The following is a 15,443-nucleotide window of genomic DNA, read 5'->3' on the forward strand; positions in this document are numbered from 1 at the left end:
AGAGAGCTAGCCTGGGCACCATTTCATTTCGGTATATGATCCGGGCGGGAGCGGATGATATCGTTACGTCATGTTGTAGTATTGTTTTGTAGTCGACAGGCAGGAACAACAAACCCGAACTTCCTTTTCCCTCAAACCGATTTTTCTCAATAAAAGCTGCAGGCTACGAGAGCTTTTATTGTTATTCTTCCGGTTTGAGGGAAAAGGAAGTTTGTGTTTGTTGTTCCTGCCTGTCGACTACCAAACAATACTGACGTAACGATATCATCCGCTCCCGAGCGGATCATATACCGAAATGAAACAGAGACCATGCTTTCCTCCGAGGTGGTGGAAAGCCTGGTGGGCGAGGTTAACAGAGAGCAGTCACAGGCAGTCTTAAATAGTCTGATGGAGGCTCGTTGACCAACTAGGCACAGGTGAGTCCACTCTAGGAATAATAAAAACAGATTGGCTGAATGGCATGCTAGTGCACTAGCTTCAAGCTGGCATTCTTGAAAGCTCAGGATTTGGGAGATTTGACGCTATATACGCTTTTGCTGTCCAGACTCTGAGGAAAATCTGCAAACACTAATTTGCATAGATATTACATTAAATGTTAAGTTAATCTTTTGCGCCACACTGTCTATATATGAACAGGGCTTAACTAGCGATTTTTTAAAACCTAGCTTTGTTTTGTGCTCGTGACTTTTATTTGCTCTCGTCTTCTGTGCCTCAATTCAAATTCTCACCTGCACTGTTATCTGCGGGCCTGCCTCAGCCTGTTTTCCATGTCTGCTCCCACCACACGTGTGTTTAAATAAAACAGGACTTTGACTTTTGTGTCATCTGCATTTCTGTCGGACTCTTCCAATGTTAACAACTTTACCGTGACACTTGTTACAGATGTTATGTTTGTATAGCTGTAACTATACAAACAAGCTTCCAGAGGGAGCCAGTACAAATGGAAAGCTTGTTTACCAACATGGCTAGCCCCAAAGCAACCCTGACCAGACTGTTCTGATAAACCTGCCAGCCACTTCTCTTTTAGGACTTTGGTTAGGCCTCCATGGGGGCATATAGTCAAAACAACATACTACAAAGACCAACTGTATCCAGAAACTGAACTTCTCTGGACAATAATTTGGCTCTGCTGTTCACCTTGATCATGGGCTTTTAGAGCCATAGTTTCACCTCCCAGGATGCAGTCAAACATGCTTGATGTGGAAGAACACTGACTGTATGTTGGGTCCTGTTTTTACTGTATGTAAAGAAATACAGTATATGAAAATGTCCCGCTAGCATGATTCATGGCTTGTATAGGTATGTTCTTTGTTTTTAACATTAACTGATTATAATTGTTTAACTCTTCTCAATACGTTGAGAAACAATCTTTTCATTTTGGGTCATAAAAGGTGTTCTTTGGTGACTTATCATCTACAGGCCCTGTTGACACGACAAGGCTCCCTGCAGAAAGATCGATCAACACACACACACACACACACACACACACACACACACACACACACACACACACACACACACACACACACACACACACGGCATCAAGTGTAAGCATTTAGCAAATCGTCATTTAACTTTATATTAGTTTATTTATTTATGTATTTTGTTAAGAGTACATTTGGTTTATGTTACAGACTGTGTACCTGTTACTTCAAAATATATGAAGGAGAAAAAAAAGAATGATACAGCAAACACATGATGCACATTGAGACAATCATTTGTAAATGATTAGGTGCCGGAGATTGTGAGCACGTCATGCCACCCTCAATGTTTCTAACAGCGAATAATCACCAGATCCTAAAGTTATCAGCCCACAGATAGGGCAGATAGGGCCCAAAATCATCCCATAGATTTTGGGCCAGTTGGGCCAAGCACTTTTTATACTTTCTATCACAGAGACTTCATTGTTCAAGTCATTGTTTGTCACCTGAACAGATCACCTCTATTCTGGAGATAGATGTACTATCCCACTTTAATATACACTCCCTCAGCGAAGCATCAGACGAATCACAAGACGATCTGATCAACCATACAGGTTGAAGATCTCCAGAATTTATTTCTTTTGATGAAACAAGAGAGCCACAGTTCAGATGTCTACACACTGTGCCTGCTGTCCGCTGGTTCCACTGATAATCATCCACTGTTCTCCACTTTCCCTGGTGAAGCAGCTCGAATATACCATTACAGCGACTGGTTCCCCCCACCAACCTGACATCAGTAGCTGTACAGAGAAAATTGAATATGCAGTTAAATAAGTCTTACTTTTATTTTAAAATAATATTCCAAACCTAAAATATAGTTCGTATTTTACCTGAGCAGGTGAGTCCAACAGTCTTGTTAGGTGAGCAGGTGTTTCTAGTGGAGTCTGAGGTTCTACAGTCCTGGAGAGCAGTCTCATTGCCTTCACACTGGAACTCTTTGGTCGACATTGGAGCCTTCCCTTCTCCATAGAGCGCCCCCTGGAGGACTGAATGAGCCCCACAGTCAAGCTGCCTACAGACCACCTCTGCATCCTGCTGGTCAAAGTCGTCTTCACACACTGAGACCCACGACTGAGTAGACTTCACCTCCACTCTGCCTGAACACAAACTAGACCCATTCACCAACCTTACAGACTCTGGAGAGAGAGACAGAGAGAGAGAGAGGGATACAATTTTAAGTCAGTGTAAGTGATATTTTTGGGATAAAACAAAACGATTCTTGCTATAAAATGTTGCCCATGAACGGGGTAAAATTACTACGTGGGAACGTCATGAATTCAACTCTTCATATGCACGACTAATATGCTTGATACATTCCATAGAGATGGACTATACTGAAGTGGCCATATGACGTCATACCTACGTCAAGATCTTTAAAATGGCCCCCCCTTGGGATTAAAATATGAAATGCTTTTTAAAGTGAAGAAGATATTGTATGTTGTAAATGTTAATCAGCCAGCATTCCTTTTAAGCTATATCTCCCTGTCCTCCCGTGTGTGTCGGTCCATCTGTGGACAGCCAGCCTCCGGCACCGTCCCAATCAACGTGAAACTGTGCACACACACGCCCACTAGGCGAGTAACTGTGCACACACACGCCCACTAGGCGAGTAAGTCATGCAACCCTGTTCACAGTGTCATGTTATAGTGCCATGTTGTCATGTTATTACCGTCATTGTTGAGGTAATTGTTGGTTACCTGAACAGATCACCTTTACTCTGCCTCCTTGTTTGTTACCTGAACAGATCACCTTTACTCTGTGTTGGTTACCTGAACAGATCACCTTTACTCTGCCTCCTTTCACTTCAGATGGCCTATATGATCCCTCACACTCCCTCAGTGAAGATTCAGATCCAACACAGGTAGATGTCAGCCACCATACAGCTTGCATTGAACTAGTACTCTTTTTTGTTGAAACAGCAGAGCCACAGTCCAGCTCCCTACACAGTACAGATGCGAACCTCAGGTTCCAATAGTTCAAATCAATTGGTCTCCACTCTCCATTATTTTTCATCTCCACTGTGCCAGCACAGTGACTGGTTCCTCCCACCAACCTGACATCAGGGTCTGTAGTACAGAGACAAGAGCATAAGCATAAGCAGCTAAGAAAGCTTAGGTTGAATGTAAAATAATAATCCAAGCACAGTTTGTCTTTTACCTGAGCAGGTGAGTCCAACAGACTTGTCAGGTGAGCAGGTGCTTCTAGTTGAGTCTGAGGTTCTACAGTCCTGGAGAACAGACTCACTGCCTTCACACTGGAACTCTTTGGTCGACATTGGAGCCTTCCCTTCTCCATATAGCGCCCCCTGGAGGACTGAAGGAACCCCACAGTTAAGCTGCCTGCAGACCACCTCTGCATCCTGCTGGTCAAAGTCACCTTCACACACTGAGACCCACGACTGATTAGACATCACCTCCACTCTGCCTGAACACGAATTAGACCCATGCACCAATTTTACAGACCCTGAAGAGAGAGACAGAGAGAGAGAGAGGGATACAATTTTAAGTCAGTGTAAGTGATATTTTTGGGATAAAACAAAACGATTCTTGTAAAAAGGTTAAATCACTATATTCTGATAGTAATCATTGCTATAGAGTGTTTGTTCAGTAACAGGGGCCTCCCTGTCTTTCCAGCTCTTTAATAAACATTTTCAGGTAGGTGATAAACTTTCTAGATACAGACATAGATAGTCATATTTACACCATCCACACAAACTCATTTCCTGCCAAAGATGACTTTTATGACTTAAAAAAAGAAAAATCAGAGAGAGATCACGGATAGCCACTGTCTAACACTTTGGATGACTTATAAAAAGACGGGTCTTCAGAATAAAACATACGGCAGCAGCCTTGGCATGGAAGGGACTACAGACAATGCTGACAAATGATCGTATTTTATTTTATCATTAATAACATACAGAAGATCACGGTCATTGTTTGTTACCTGAACAGGTCAACTCCAGGGTGTTTTCAGCAAAAAGGTAAACCAAACTTCCACACTCCCTCAGTAACGATTCAGATCCAGTACAGTGCTTCACCATAAGCCACCATGCGGGTGCATTAATCGAACCAGAAATCATTTTAGTTGAAACAGCAGTACCACAGCCCAGCTGTCTACACGCTACAGTTGATAACTTCTGCTCCCAGTCGCTAGGATTTATTGGATACCATTCGGCCGCGTGTTTCAACTCCAATGTACCAGTACACTTTCTGCTTCCTCCCAACAACCTGAGATCACCAGACTCTGTAAAGAGAACATAAAATAAAGTCGAACGATTTGTCACACACGTTACTGCAGTGAAATTTGTTCTCCGCATTTGACCCATCTCTTGGAGCGGTGAGCCACAGCCAAGGAGTGGTGAGCTGCAGCCGTACCGCGCTCGGGAATCATTTGATTAGTTAATTTGACCCCCCATTTGACCCCCCCAATCCAAACCATTGATGCTGAGTGCCAAGCAGGGAGGCATTGGGTCCCATTTTTACAGTCTTTGGTATGACTCGGCCGGGGATCGAACCCCTATGTTTCATATATCTATGCTCAATTATGTTCAAGAGAGCATAAATAAAAGCAAAAATAAACATAATTCAGTCAGACAACTCTTAGAATGAATTTAGAATATATTGAGCATAATTGAGCATAGCTATATGAAGCATAGATTTGCGTCAGGGCTCTGTCCCTATTCATTCCCCATAGCATAAACATTTAGAAATAGCATGCATTTTAAAACTGTTTTTAATATTTAATATCATATTGTCTATGTCCCTCAAACGTATTTCTAATGGTTTGAGGCTTGAGCCTCAATCACCACTCTGATATAACCAGTCCTTGTCATTTCTTTCTGGACTTTGAAAGCAGTTTTAGCTGCAATACCACAATGTCCACTCAAATATTAAATTGTAATATTTGAGTCATTATAATACTGATGCTAGATAAAACCAGGCTTGTTTCCATTCCATGCCAGCTTGGAAAATCAACAATGGCAGACATTGTAAAGAAAGTGGAAATGCAAATATGGAACTGAAGACTGAAGAAGAGGAGGAATTATACAAAGTAGGGTGACATTGATGACATCACGATGAGGACAAAATCAGTTGAGCTGTTCCCGAGAGCAATTTCCATTAAAAGCACCCATATGATATGAAAGCCTGATTGTTCAAAATTGGCTATTTGTGGGGATAGAAAACACATATGGGAGCCCCAAAAACATAAAATAAATTGAAAAAGTTGAATTTTATGTTATAGGTCCTTTAAGTTATAAGCCAAATAGAATTACAGGGAATGAATAAGACTACAGGTGGATGCTGGGGAGGTGGTGGGATTTGCAAAAACTTCATGAGCAGCACTTTAGCAGCAAGCGATGCAGGGAGACAGCAGCAGCAGCAGCGACGCACGTCCGCACAGCAGGAGAGAAGCCAGGAATGAGCAGGTAGGCAGAGAAGTTTAAATAGCCACTCTGATCAGGTAAAGAGTGCATGAGACTAGTCACCTGATCAGGTAGGCGCGCTCACAAGCTGTCTGCCTGAACTAGCTAGGTTCACATCATTAAAGGGGCATTCCACTCATTTTCAACATTTTACCATGTCATTAATATACCTTAGAGCTGTTGTGTGGAAATAATAAAAAGGTCCCCCCATGCTGTGTTTCCTAGTATGAAAAGTATGAAAGAAATCATTAACATGGTGAAACACATCTTGATGACATCATCAAGATGTGTTTCACCATGTTAATGATTTTTTTCAGACCTCCAGTTCTAGGAAACACAGCATGGGGGGACTTTTTTTTATTATTTCCACACAACAGCTCTAAGGTATATTAATGACATAGTAAAATGTTGAAAATGAGTGGAATGCCCCTTTAAGTACTTTGGTTAAAACAGGGAAAGAACACCCAACCCAAACCTCTACCAAAGTGGTCTTGCCCTTTTTAAGGCTACTAGTACAATCTGATGTTTAGTTGTTTGAGTAAGATGTGTTCACCTGTTCTGTGGCGTGTTGGTTGAACATGGAGAGCTGAAGAGAAAGAAGATGAAATAAATTAGTTTAATTCTAACAGAGTACGTATAGATAGATAGATTCTTTATTTTTGTGTCATGCACCCAAGGCGCCCAGCCCACATGGACTTATAGGACACACCATACAAATCATTGCTTCAATATTGCATTGTGTACAAGAAACAGTTTTTCTTTTTCTTTTTTACACAAACAAAACATTCTGCCTTTTTTCCCATGCTTTGCATAAAAAGTCTGCTAAAGCAAAAATACCTTTCCTAAAACAAAATTCCAGTTTTTCGTAGTCCTCTAACCAGCAACAGTTAACACAGATGGTTGTCATTTTACAAAATAATACATGTCTTAATTCTTCATAAAACAAAAACTGAATTTAATTTTCAATTTCTTTCAAATCACACACTAGACACACTCCGTCCTCCTCAGGAGTACCAATGAATCTACCCGTTGTACATTTGGGTACATGGATCCTCTAGCAGTTTTTTGAAATACGAGGAGATAATATTTTGTTTCTCCACTTATTTATTTGACATTCACTGTTTGGGAATGAGTAACCTTTGTACAGTATCTGATTGTATCAGAATACAATACAAATTTATGCAGTGGAGGATTAGCGTAAAGATGATCTGTTACAAATTGGTAATCAACATTAACAGTTTGACTGCGGAATGAATACATCACAATGCCTCGTTGACTGTCTAGAATTCACTAACATTTGAAGAACCACCGCGCCGACATCATCGCTCCTTTTCATGAAAATCCGCTTTTAAATGGTGTGATCCTTTGTCGTAGTGTTGAAAAATAATAAAGTGGCGATCAACAACAACAGAGCGGAGGAGGAAACGCGCCCGCTGTGCGCCACCGGCGCCATTGGAATGCATTGGGCTTCAAGAACCCTTTGCATGCCAGTGCGACAGAAGTTTTTGCGAAGGCTTAAAACGTATTAAAAACGCAAATTAAACAATGAAAACGTATCTTGTGTAACTTTTATTATCAGGAGGGAAGCTGTTCTCCAATCAATTAACTCATGTAACTCATGAATGAGCGGGAAAGTGTTAACAATGCAACTACATCAAATGGGGGTTTGTTACCTGAACATATCACTTCCAGTCTGTAGCGAGTAGTATCAGACCCAGACAACGCCGTTCCACACTCCCTCAGTGAAGATTCAGATCCATCACAGTTCGATATCAACCTCCAATCAGGTTCAGCATTGTGTCGCTGACCAGAAATAATTTGTGTTGAAACAGCAGAGCCACAGTTCAGCTGTCTACACACTACAATTGCTGACTCCAGTTTCCAGCCATAATAATTATACACTAGTCTCCACTCTCCCTGGTGTTTCATCTTCAGTGTACCAGAACACTTACTGCTTCCTCCTACCAACCTGATGTCTTCAGGCTCTGCACACAGACAAGAGAAAAACAGTACAAAAAGTTATGAGCATCTCGCCTGTCACAGACATGCACAGAGCAAGTTCAGTCAGGAGACCTCAGTGCAGTTGCTGCCGGCCGTTATTGGGCCGCCTCAGCATCACGTTCTCACTCACATGGTTCACTCAGCCAATCACACACTCACTCCATCGTCATACCAGCTATTTAAACTGGAAGGGTTTGCACTCCTCCTCCTGCTTGCTGCTGCTGATTCTGCTGCGCTGCCGTATGCTAAAACCCTCCTCCACCCCAGCTTCCACCTGTCGTTTTGGATCTGCTGTTTAGGTACGGGGGATTCGGAGTCCCAAACCATAATGCTCATATATATTCAATACATTTATTCCATCCATTCTTGAGTTGTCCCGACTGAAATATTGCGTTAGCAGGGCCAAATTAGCCATTGGGCCGTTGGGACCGTGGCCCTTGGCTCTCAGGGGCCCTTCAGGGAAACTGGACTGCGCTGTACTGGGTTTGAGGCCCTGAAAAGGGCTCCTGAGGACCTTCATTGGCTGTTGATTGGGTTCAATTTAGTGAAAAGAGATGATAAAAAAATAATAATAATGAAAACGTTGCACGCACACAAACCCTTATGGGGTTAATCCGTCCCTGATTACATTGATGGTAAAATAATAATCCAAACCTAAATTGTACATAGGTTGTATTTTACCTGAGCAGGTGAGTGCAACAGTCTTGTCAGGTGAGCAGGTGTTTCTAGTTGAGTTGGAGCTTCTACAGTCCCGCAGAGCAGACTCACTGCCTTCACACTGGAACTCTTTGGTCGACATTGCGGAATGTACTTCTCCATAGAGCGCCCCCTGGAGGACTGAAGGAGCCCCACAGCCAAGCTGCCTACAGACCACCTCTGCATCCTCCTGGTCAAAGTCACCTTCACACACTGAGACCCACGACTGATTAGACTTCACCTCCACTCTGCCTGAACATGAACTAGACCCATCCACCAACCTTAGAGACTCTAAAGAGAGAGAGAGAGAGAGAGAGCATTATGGAAACAATCTAGTGCTTCCAACTTCCAACACTACTAAAATATGACGACCCAGAGTTTCTTAGCAGAAGGTAGCTCATAACATGTCTACGGTGGATTTGTATGACACAAACGCTTTGCAGATTGAAAAAGGATAATTCATGCTTTCCATACAGCTGCAATGTTTAACATTGTTTAATACAAGCAGAACAGAAATTTCTGTTTGGATCAATGGGCTGTCAATATATGGTATTGCAACTCCAAATTCAACCAAAAATCTAGTGTTGCAAATTGCGGCTAGTTTTACCTGCGATCCTAGATGACCATTTCTATGAATTTGTTGTATTACCGAGTGTTTAACTTTTGTAAATCGCTCTGGATTAAGAGTGCTTGCTAAATGTTCAAATTGTAAAGTGTACATATAAGAGATGAAAAAACATTACTGTCCTTGTTATAGTCATTGTTTGTTACCTGAACAGATCACCTCCAGTACTCTTTCTATAGATGAATCAGACCTCTTTGTTCCACACTCCGTCAGTGAAGATTCAGAACCAACACAGGAAGGACGTATCATCCATATAGCTTGACTTGAACCAGAACTTGTTTCTATTGAAACAGCAGAGCCACAGTCCAGCTCTCTACACACTACAGATGCTGATTTCAAGTTCCACCAGCTCATACCCACAGGTCGCCACTCTACCCCATGTTTTGTCTCCACTCTACCAGCACAGTGACTGGTTCCTCCCACCAACCTGACAACAGGCTCTGTACAGAGACAAGAGAATAAGCAGTACAAAAAAGAAAGTTTACATTGACTGTAAAATAACAATCCAAACCTGAAGTATAGTTTTCTTCTTCTTTTTTTTCTTTTTTTACCTGTGCAGGTGAGTCCAACAGTCTTGTCAGGTGAGCAGGTGTTTCTAGTTGAGTCTGATGTCCTACAGTCCTGGAGAGCAGACTCACTGCCTTCACACTGGAACTCTTTGGTTGACATTGGAGCCTTCACTTCTCCATAGAGCGCCCCCTGGAGGACTGAAGGAGCCTCACAGCCAAACTCCCTACAGATTACCTCTGCATCCTGCTGGTCAAAGTCACCTTCACACACTGAGACCCACGAATGATTAGACTTCACCTCCACTCTGCCTGAACATGAACTAGACCCATTCACCAACCTTACAGACTCTAGAGAGAGAGAGAGAGGGTATAAGTAAGGCATATTTACGCACTCCACTCCACACACTCGTAAAAATCATACATTATTGAAGTTACCTGAACAGACCAACTCCACTCTGCTGTTGGCAGTTTGTGAATGCTTTGATCCACACTCCCTCATTGAAGATTCGGATCCATCACATTCAGATCCAATAATCCACCATAAAGGTTCCTTTTTAGAACCAAGACTCTGTTTTGATGAAACAACATTGCCACAGTCCAACTGTCTACACACTACAGATGATAAATGACCGTCCCAGGTACTAGGGATCACTTGTCTCCACTCATCTTCGTTTTTCAACTCCAGTTTACCAGAACAGTGACTTGTTCCTCCCACCAATCTGACATCACCATCTGTACAGAGACAACGGAATAAAAATAAAATAAAATTATATATATATATATATATATATATATATATATATAATGCCTATATTGCGTAGATTCTCTAGAGCACAGACTTACGTGTCTCATTAACTGGCTTCGGGAAACCTCACCTAAGGCAGTCCTGCATGAATTAATTTAGATACAAAAGCGTTTCCCGAAAGCCTTTGTAGCCTACACACACCTGTCTTACAGTTAGTCTGACAGAGCGACCTGGGGCGCTAGTAAGACCCTTCGCAGCAATAATGTGTGGTGTGAGTGGTGACTTTCTTCATCTCATTTAAATAAAAAAATAAAAAACGTCAAAATTAAATTAATATTTTTATCTCAGCATCTAGAGAATTTCCGAAAACTTGCCATATTCTCATATTTTTTTTAAGATCATCAGCTTGATAGGCCATTTAGGAAACTTCGGCTCATATTATGTCGGCTTCATTTTGTGCTAGAGAGAGAGAGAGAGAGAGAGAGAGAAGAAGACACCAAGCAGCACCCAGAGGACACCACTCTACAACAAGGACCCCGCCTGCATTCACAGGACACCACCCTACAGCCAAGGCCCCCCCTGCCCCACCCGGAGGTCATGCCAGCGCACCACAGGCAGGCCCACCCCCCCTCACGCCCACCACATACTACACATACCCACCACCATCCACGCACATGCCAGCACCACCAACCACACCCCAATACACTTATGCCCAAGCTCTGAAACCACCCACACATGGAAGAATCACACCCTATGAGCACAACATGCATAATGAGTTCATCAACATGCTCAGTGTGCTTTACACCAACTGGTTCCAGTCCAAAACTACTCCAAAATGGATTACAAACCTTATAGACTCAGTGAACACAGTCTTACGATGGAGAAATTCTGCCATAGGCAGACCTAGCTCCCAAGAGAAGACAGACTATGCACCCACTGCACACAAAACGAGGTAGATACTGAGCTACACTTCCTAGCTGTCTGTACCAAGACATCAGAGACATGTACTTCCTACGGATTACAATCACCCAAGGAGAGTTTGAAAACCAACAAATGTTTATAACATAATTAAAACATTGAATTACTGCTGTCAACTTTCAAAAGTATAAAGCATCTCCTATATGGATGTATTACTATTTCTGGCAGAAAATGCACAATCTTTTTTTAATAGTTTCACAAGATAGTATTACACAAAGTGTTAATGTAACACAGCTCTGTTTACACGTTTATTTTATTGTTTTATCTTTATTGTTTTGTTCCACTTTGGCAATGTAAACGTATGTTTTATCATGCCAATAAAGCTCCTTTGAATTGAATTGAATTGAATTGAATTGAGAGAGAGAGAGAGAGAGAGAGAGAGAGAGAGAGCACAAAACCGGCCACAATCTATAATGTTTAGTTATTTGTTCATGCTTGCTTACCTATTGTGATGTCTGTTGAAGCTGAAGAGAGAAATTATCAAAATCAATGAGTTTCAGTGTAAATAGCAGTGTGATTGCTTAAAGGACCACCTGGTTGTATTGTGGCCGTGAGTGAGTTAGCTTGCAGCTAACACTCTAAAACAATACAAACTCATGGGCAGAAATGCAGGTCCTGTCATATTTACTCACTCCACTCCACACTCATACAAATCATAGTTATCATACAGGAGATTATTGTCATTTTTTAAGTCAGTTTGTTACCTGAACAGACCAACTTCACTCTGCTGTAGGATGTATCTGGTGTCTTTGGTCCACACTCCCTCATTGAAGATTCGGATCCATCACATCTAGATTCAATAGATGCACTGATATACCATGAAGGTTCCTTTTTAGAGGAACTCTCTTTTGTTGAAACAACAGTACCACAGTCCAACTGTCTACACACTACAGATGATAAATTGGCGGTCCAGCGATAAGGGTCCACTGGTCTCCACTCTCCTTCGTTTTTCAACTCCAGTTTACCACGACAGTGATGTGTTCCTCCCACCAATCTGACGTCACCATCTGTACAGAGACAACGGGGTATATATATATATATATATATATATATATATATATATATAAACATGCATAAGATTGCTCGGTAAACAGGGAGCTTTGCCTTCTGTGTGGGTTACTAGGCCTACATATTAGAGAGGTTATAATCGGCGCATTGCAGATACGGCCTCTCTCTCAATACAAACAGATAGTCACTCGACCATATGTTGTCTCTCACTCGCATTGAGACAGAGAGAGAGAGAGAGAGAGAGAGAGAGAGAGAGAGAGATAGGGGACTTTTGGCAGCACAGGCTGCACAACTCACCATAAAAATAAAATCAAACCTGTGTGAAGTGAGGGGCGCTCTTATCATCATACAGCATCATACATCATCTCATTCCGGCCAATCACAATTTGCGTCCTCATTTTGTCTTCAATGTTTGTGTTTACACAATGTTTCACACAATCACAACTGGCCATTCATTGTCAATGCCATTCAATGTTTGTGTTTGCACAAACACTCTAAACTGGCAACGTCATTGTCAATGGAATTCAATGTTTGTTTTGGGACAATGTTTGTGTTTACACAAACCCTCAAAGCTGAACATAGGAGGCAGTCAAAAAAGAACAAGCGAGATGACATTTCAACAAGATTTCTGCAGTTTAGTTTGAAGGAGCAGCTCTGCTATCCCTGAATGAATCCCTGTGAGTATAACGATTATATATAGCTAGATGATGGAAAAAGGGGGGTAATCAAGGGTAGTGTGCAGTCACAGTTATCAATACAACAGGCTTATAAAGCTTGTTAATTGTCAGCATTATTTTATTGACTGGCACGTACAATCTCACTTATTACAGCCACACTTCATTTGCAAGCTTATTAGGAAGTTGCGTGGAACAATCGGTTAAGTCTGGCATCGATTGCTATAGGGCTCTCTGACCAGTTACGTGTGTGCGTATATGCTACATCATGGTGTGTTTTGAGAGAGGCGCTTACGTGCGCCTTTCAGAAACACCTGCGACGTAAGGGACATGTCGTGGAAGACCGCGCGTAAGAACCACGCATAAACTCCCTGCGCACGTTCTCTTTGTGAAACCCGACCAAAGGCTTTGTACTCGCAGAGCAGACAGTCTCACTGTCTCTGGGGGGAGAGCGAGAGAGAGAGAGAGAGAGAGAGAGAGAGAGAGAGAGAGCACACAAAACGTGTAAGGCCACAATCTATAATGTTTAGTTGTTTGTTCATGTTTGCTTAATGCTTACCAGTTGTGTTGTCTGTTGGTTGATCCTGGAGAGCTGAAGAGAGAAATTATATAAATCGATGAGTTTCAGTGTAACTAGCACTAGTAACTATAATGCATCATACAGTCTTTACAAGTAAAACAGTCGGTGAAATTAGTTTTTGTGCATAGTTTCCATCGTGTCGGGGGGGAGGGGGGCAATGAGATCAAGGCAGGAAGAATTTTGAAGCTTTTTCCACATATCGTACAGATAAAGGCTTCTTCACTTTAGATGTCGCAAACCATATTTGCTACAAGACTGTGTTAACACTAATACAAATGTATGCATGGAATGCACATTTGTTGTTGCAAGCAATCAGACTGGTTGTCATGGTGACTTATTCACGCACTGTCGCACACTGCAACCTTATAGCTACTTGCATTTATTAGGACACAGAGGTGTCCTAACCTCTGTATTATGTTGATACACAATACACACATTTGAATGTTTGTGCTGAATTATAACACTGGGTCAGTTTTCCAGCCCTAACTTAAGGTGGCGCCATTTCTATTTTTTGTAAAGATAGGACGGACGGACGGACGGACGGACGGACGCATCGTAGACAGTATAAAAGTCAACTCATCAGGTTTTTGTGTGAACTTTGGGCCTTAATGATTAATCCAGGACCTGAACAAGATCGATAATCTACCGTTTCTACAAACTCAGCAAAAGAAAAGCTAACAAAAGGTGAACAAATACAAATACTGTACAAGGCAAGAACTACACATCATATCTATAGGAGGTGATGTTGACAAATCCAAACATCATGACCTAACATCATCTTATAAACTAATATTCTCCAGAACAAGAGAGGTTATCAGTATAGTATGAAACATATACCTGTAGTAAACTAATATTTTCTAGAACCAGAAAGTTTAACAGTTGTGCAAAGTAACATTACAACAAACAAACATCGACTTTGATGTCAATATTCTAGTACAACATGCTCTATTTAGGTAAAGGGGGTATACTTAAAGGGGGTCCTCTGGTCTCTTGCATCAGTCTAAAACATGGAAAAAGGGGAACGACATGTGCTTCATGTGCAGGTGCTCAGGCCCGGATTAACAATGGAATTTAGGGGCGCTTAAGCCCCACAGGCAGCAGTCTGCAGCGCCCTGTGCAAGAGACTATTTCAAATAGGTACAGTTGTTGCTTCCGTTGAAACCGTATTACCAAACGCAAAAAGTGTCATTCTTGATTGTGTTACACACACGCAAATCACATTTGGTGTAGCGCCAGGGCCTTATAGGAGGAGGGGTTGATCCGTCACTGAAGGTGCTGAGCGACGTACAGTATGCAGAGAAACATAGTATACAAATAAACACTCACACACTCAGGGCTCCAACGTGACAGATGCTTTATTGCAACAACAAAAAAGTCAGAGGAAGAGCTTTGAGGTTGAAACGTCACCGTTTCTTTGTTGCTGCAAAAAGCATCTGTCGCATGGGAGCCCTCACACTCTAAAACATGTGATCAGTGTGAGATGGTCCAGTCTCACCGTGGTATCAGGAGGTGAAGGATTACATCTACTTACAGTGCAGCTCCATGGTTAGGGAGGAAAGGAGGAGAGAGGTCACACTCAGCCACGTTACCATCTTCATCCTGCTGCCTGAAGACACCTTCACCGCCTGTCTGCTCCTGTGTCTGCTGAAGCGCCACAGATACCTTCACCCCCTGTCTGCTCCTGTGTCTGCTGAAGCGCCACAGATATGCCAGACACCCACTG

At 42.1% G+C, this 15,443-nt stretch overlaps 1 protein-coding gene across 1 annotated transcript; it reads right to left on the reverse strand.

Moving 5' to 3' along the window:
- Positions 1-1,641: 1,641 nt before the first annotated feature.
- Positions 1,642-9,895, reverse strand: LOC306937224 (scavenger receptor cysteine-rich type 1 protein M130-like; the record flags this gene model as incomplete). Its single annotated transcript, XM_079520889.1, has 9 exons — positions 1,642-2,221; positions 2,312-2,617; positions 3,251-3,547; positions 3,639-3,944; positions 6,458-6,490; positions 7,578-7,889; positions 8,587-8,892; positions 9,373-9,666; positions 9,778-9,895. The coding sequence occupies 9 exons, from the start codon at positions 9,893-9,895 to the stop codon at positions 1,914-1,916; spliced, it is 2,280 nt and encodes a 759-aa protein (XP_079377015.1). The 3' UTR covers positions 1,642-1,913.
- Positions 9,896-15,443: the final 5,548 nt, after the last annotated feature.

Source organism: Electrona antarctica, assembly GCF_951216825.1.
Source record: "Electrona antarctica genome assembly, chromosome: 14".
Taxonomy (NCBI): Eukaryota; Metazoa; Chordata; class Actinopteri; order Myctophiformes; family Myctophidae; genus Electrona; species Electrona antarctica.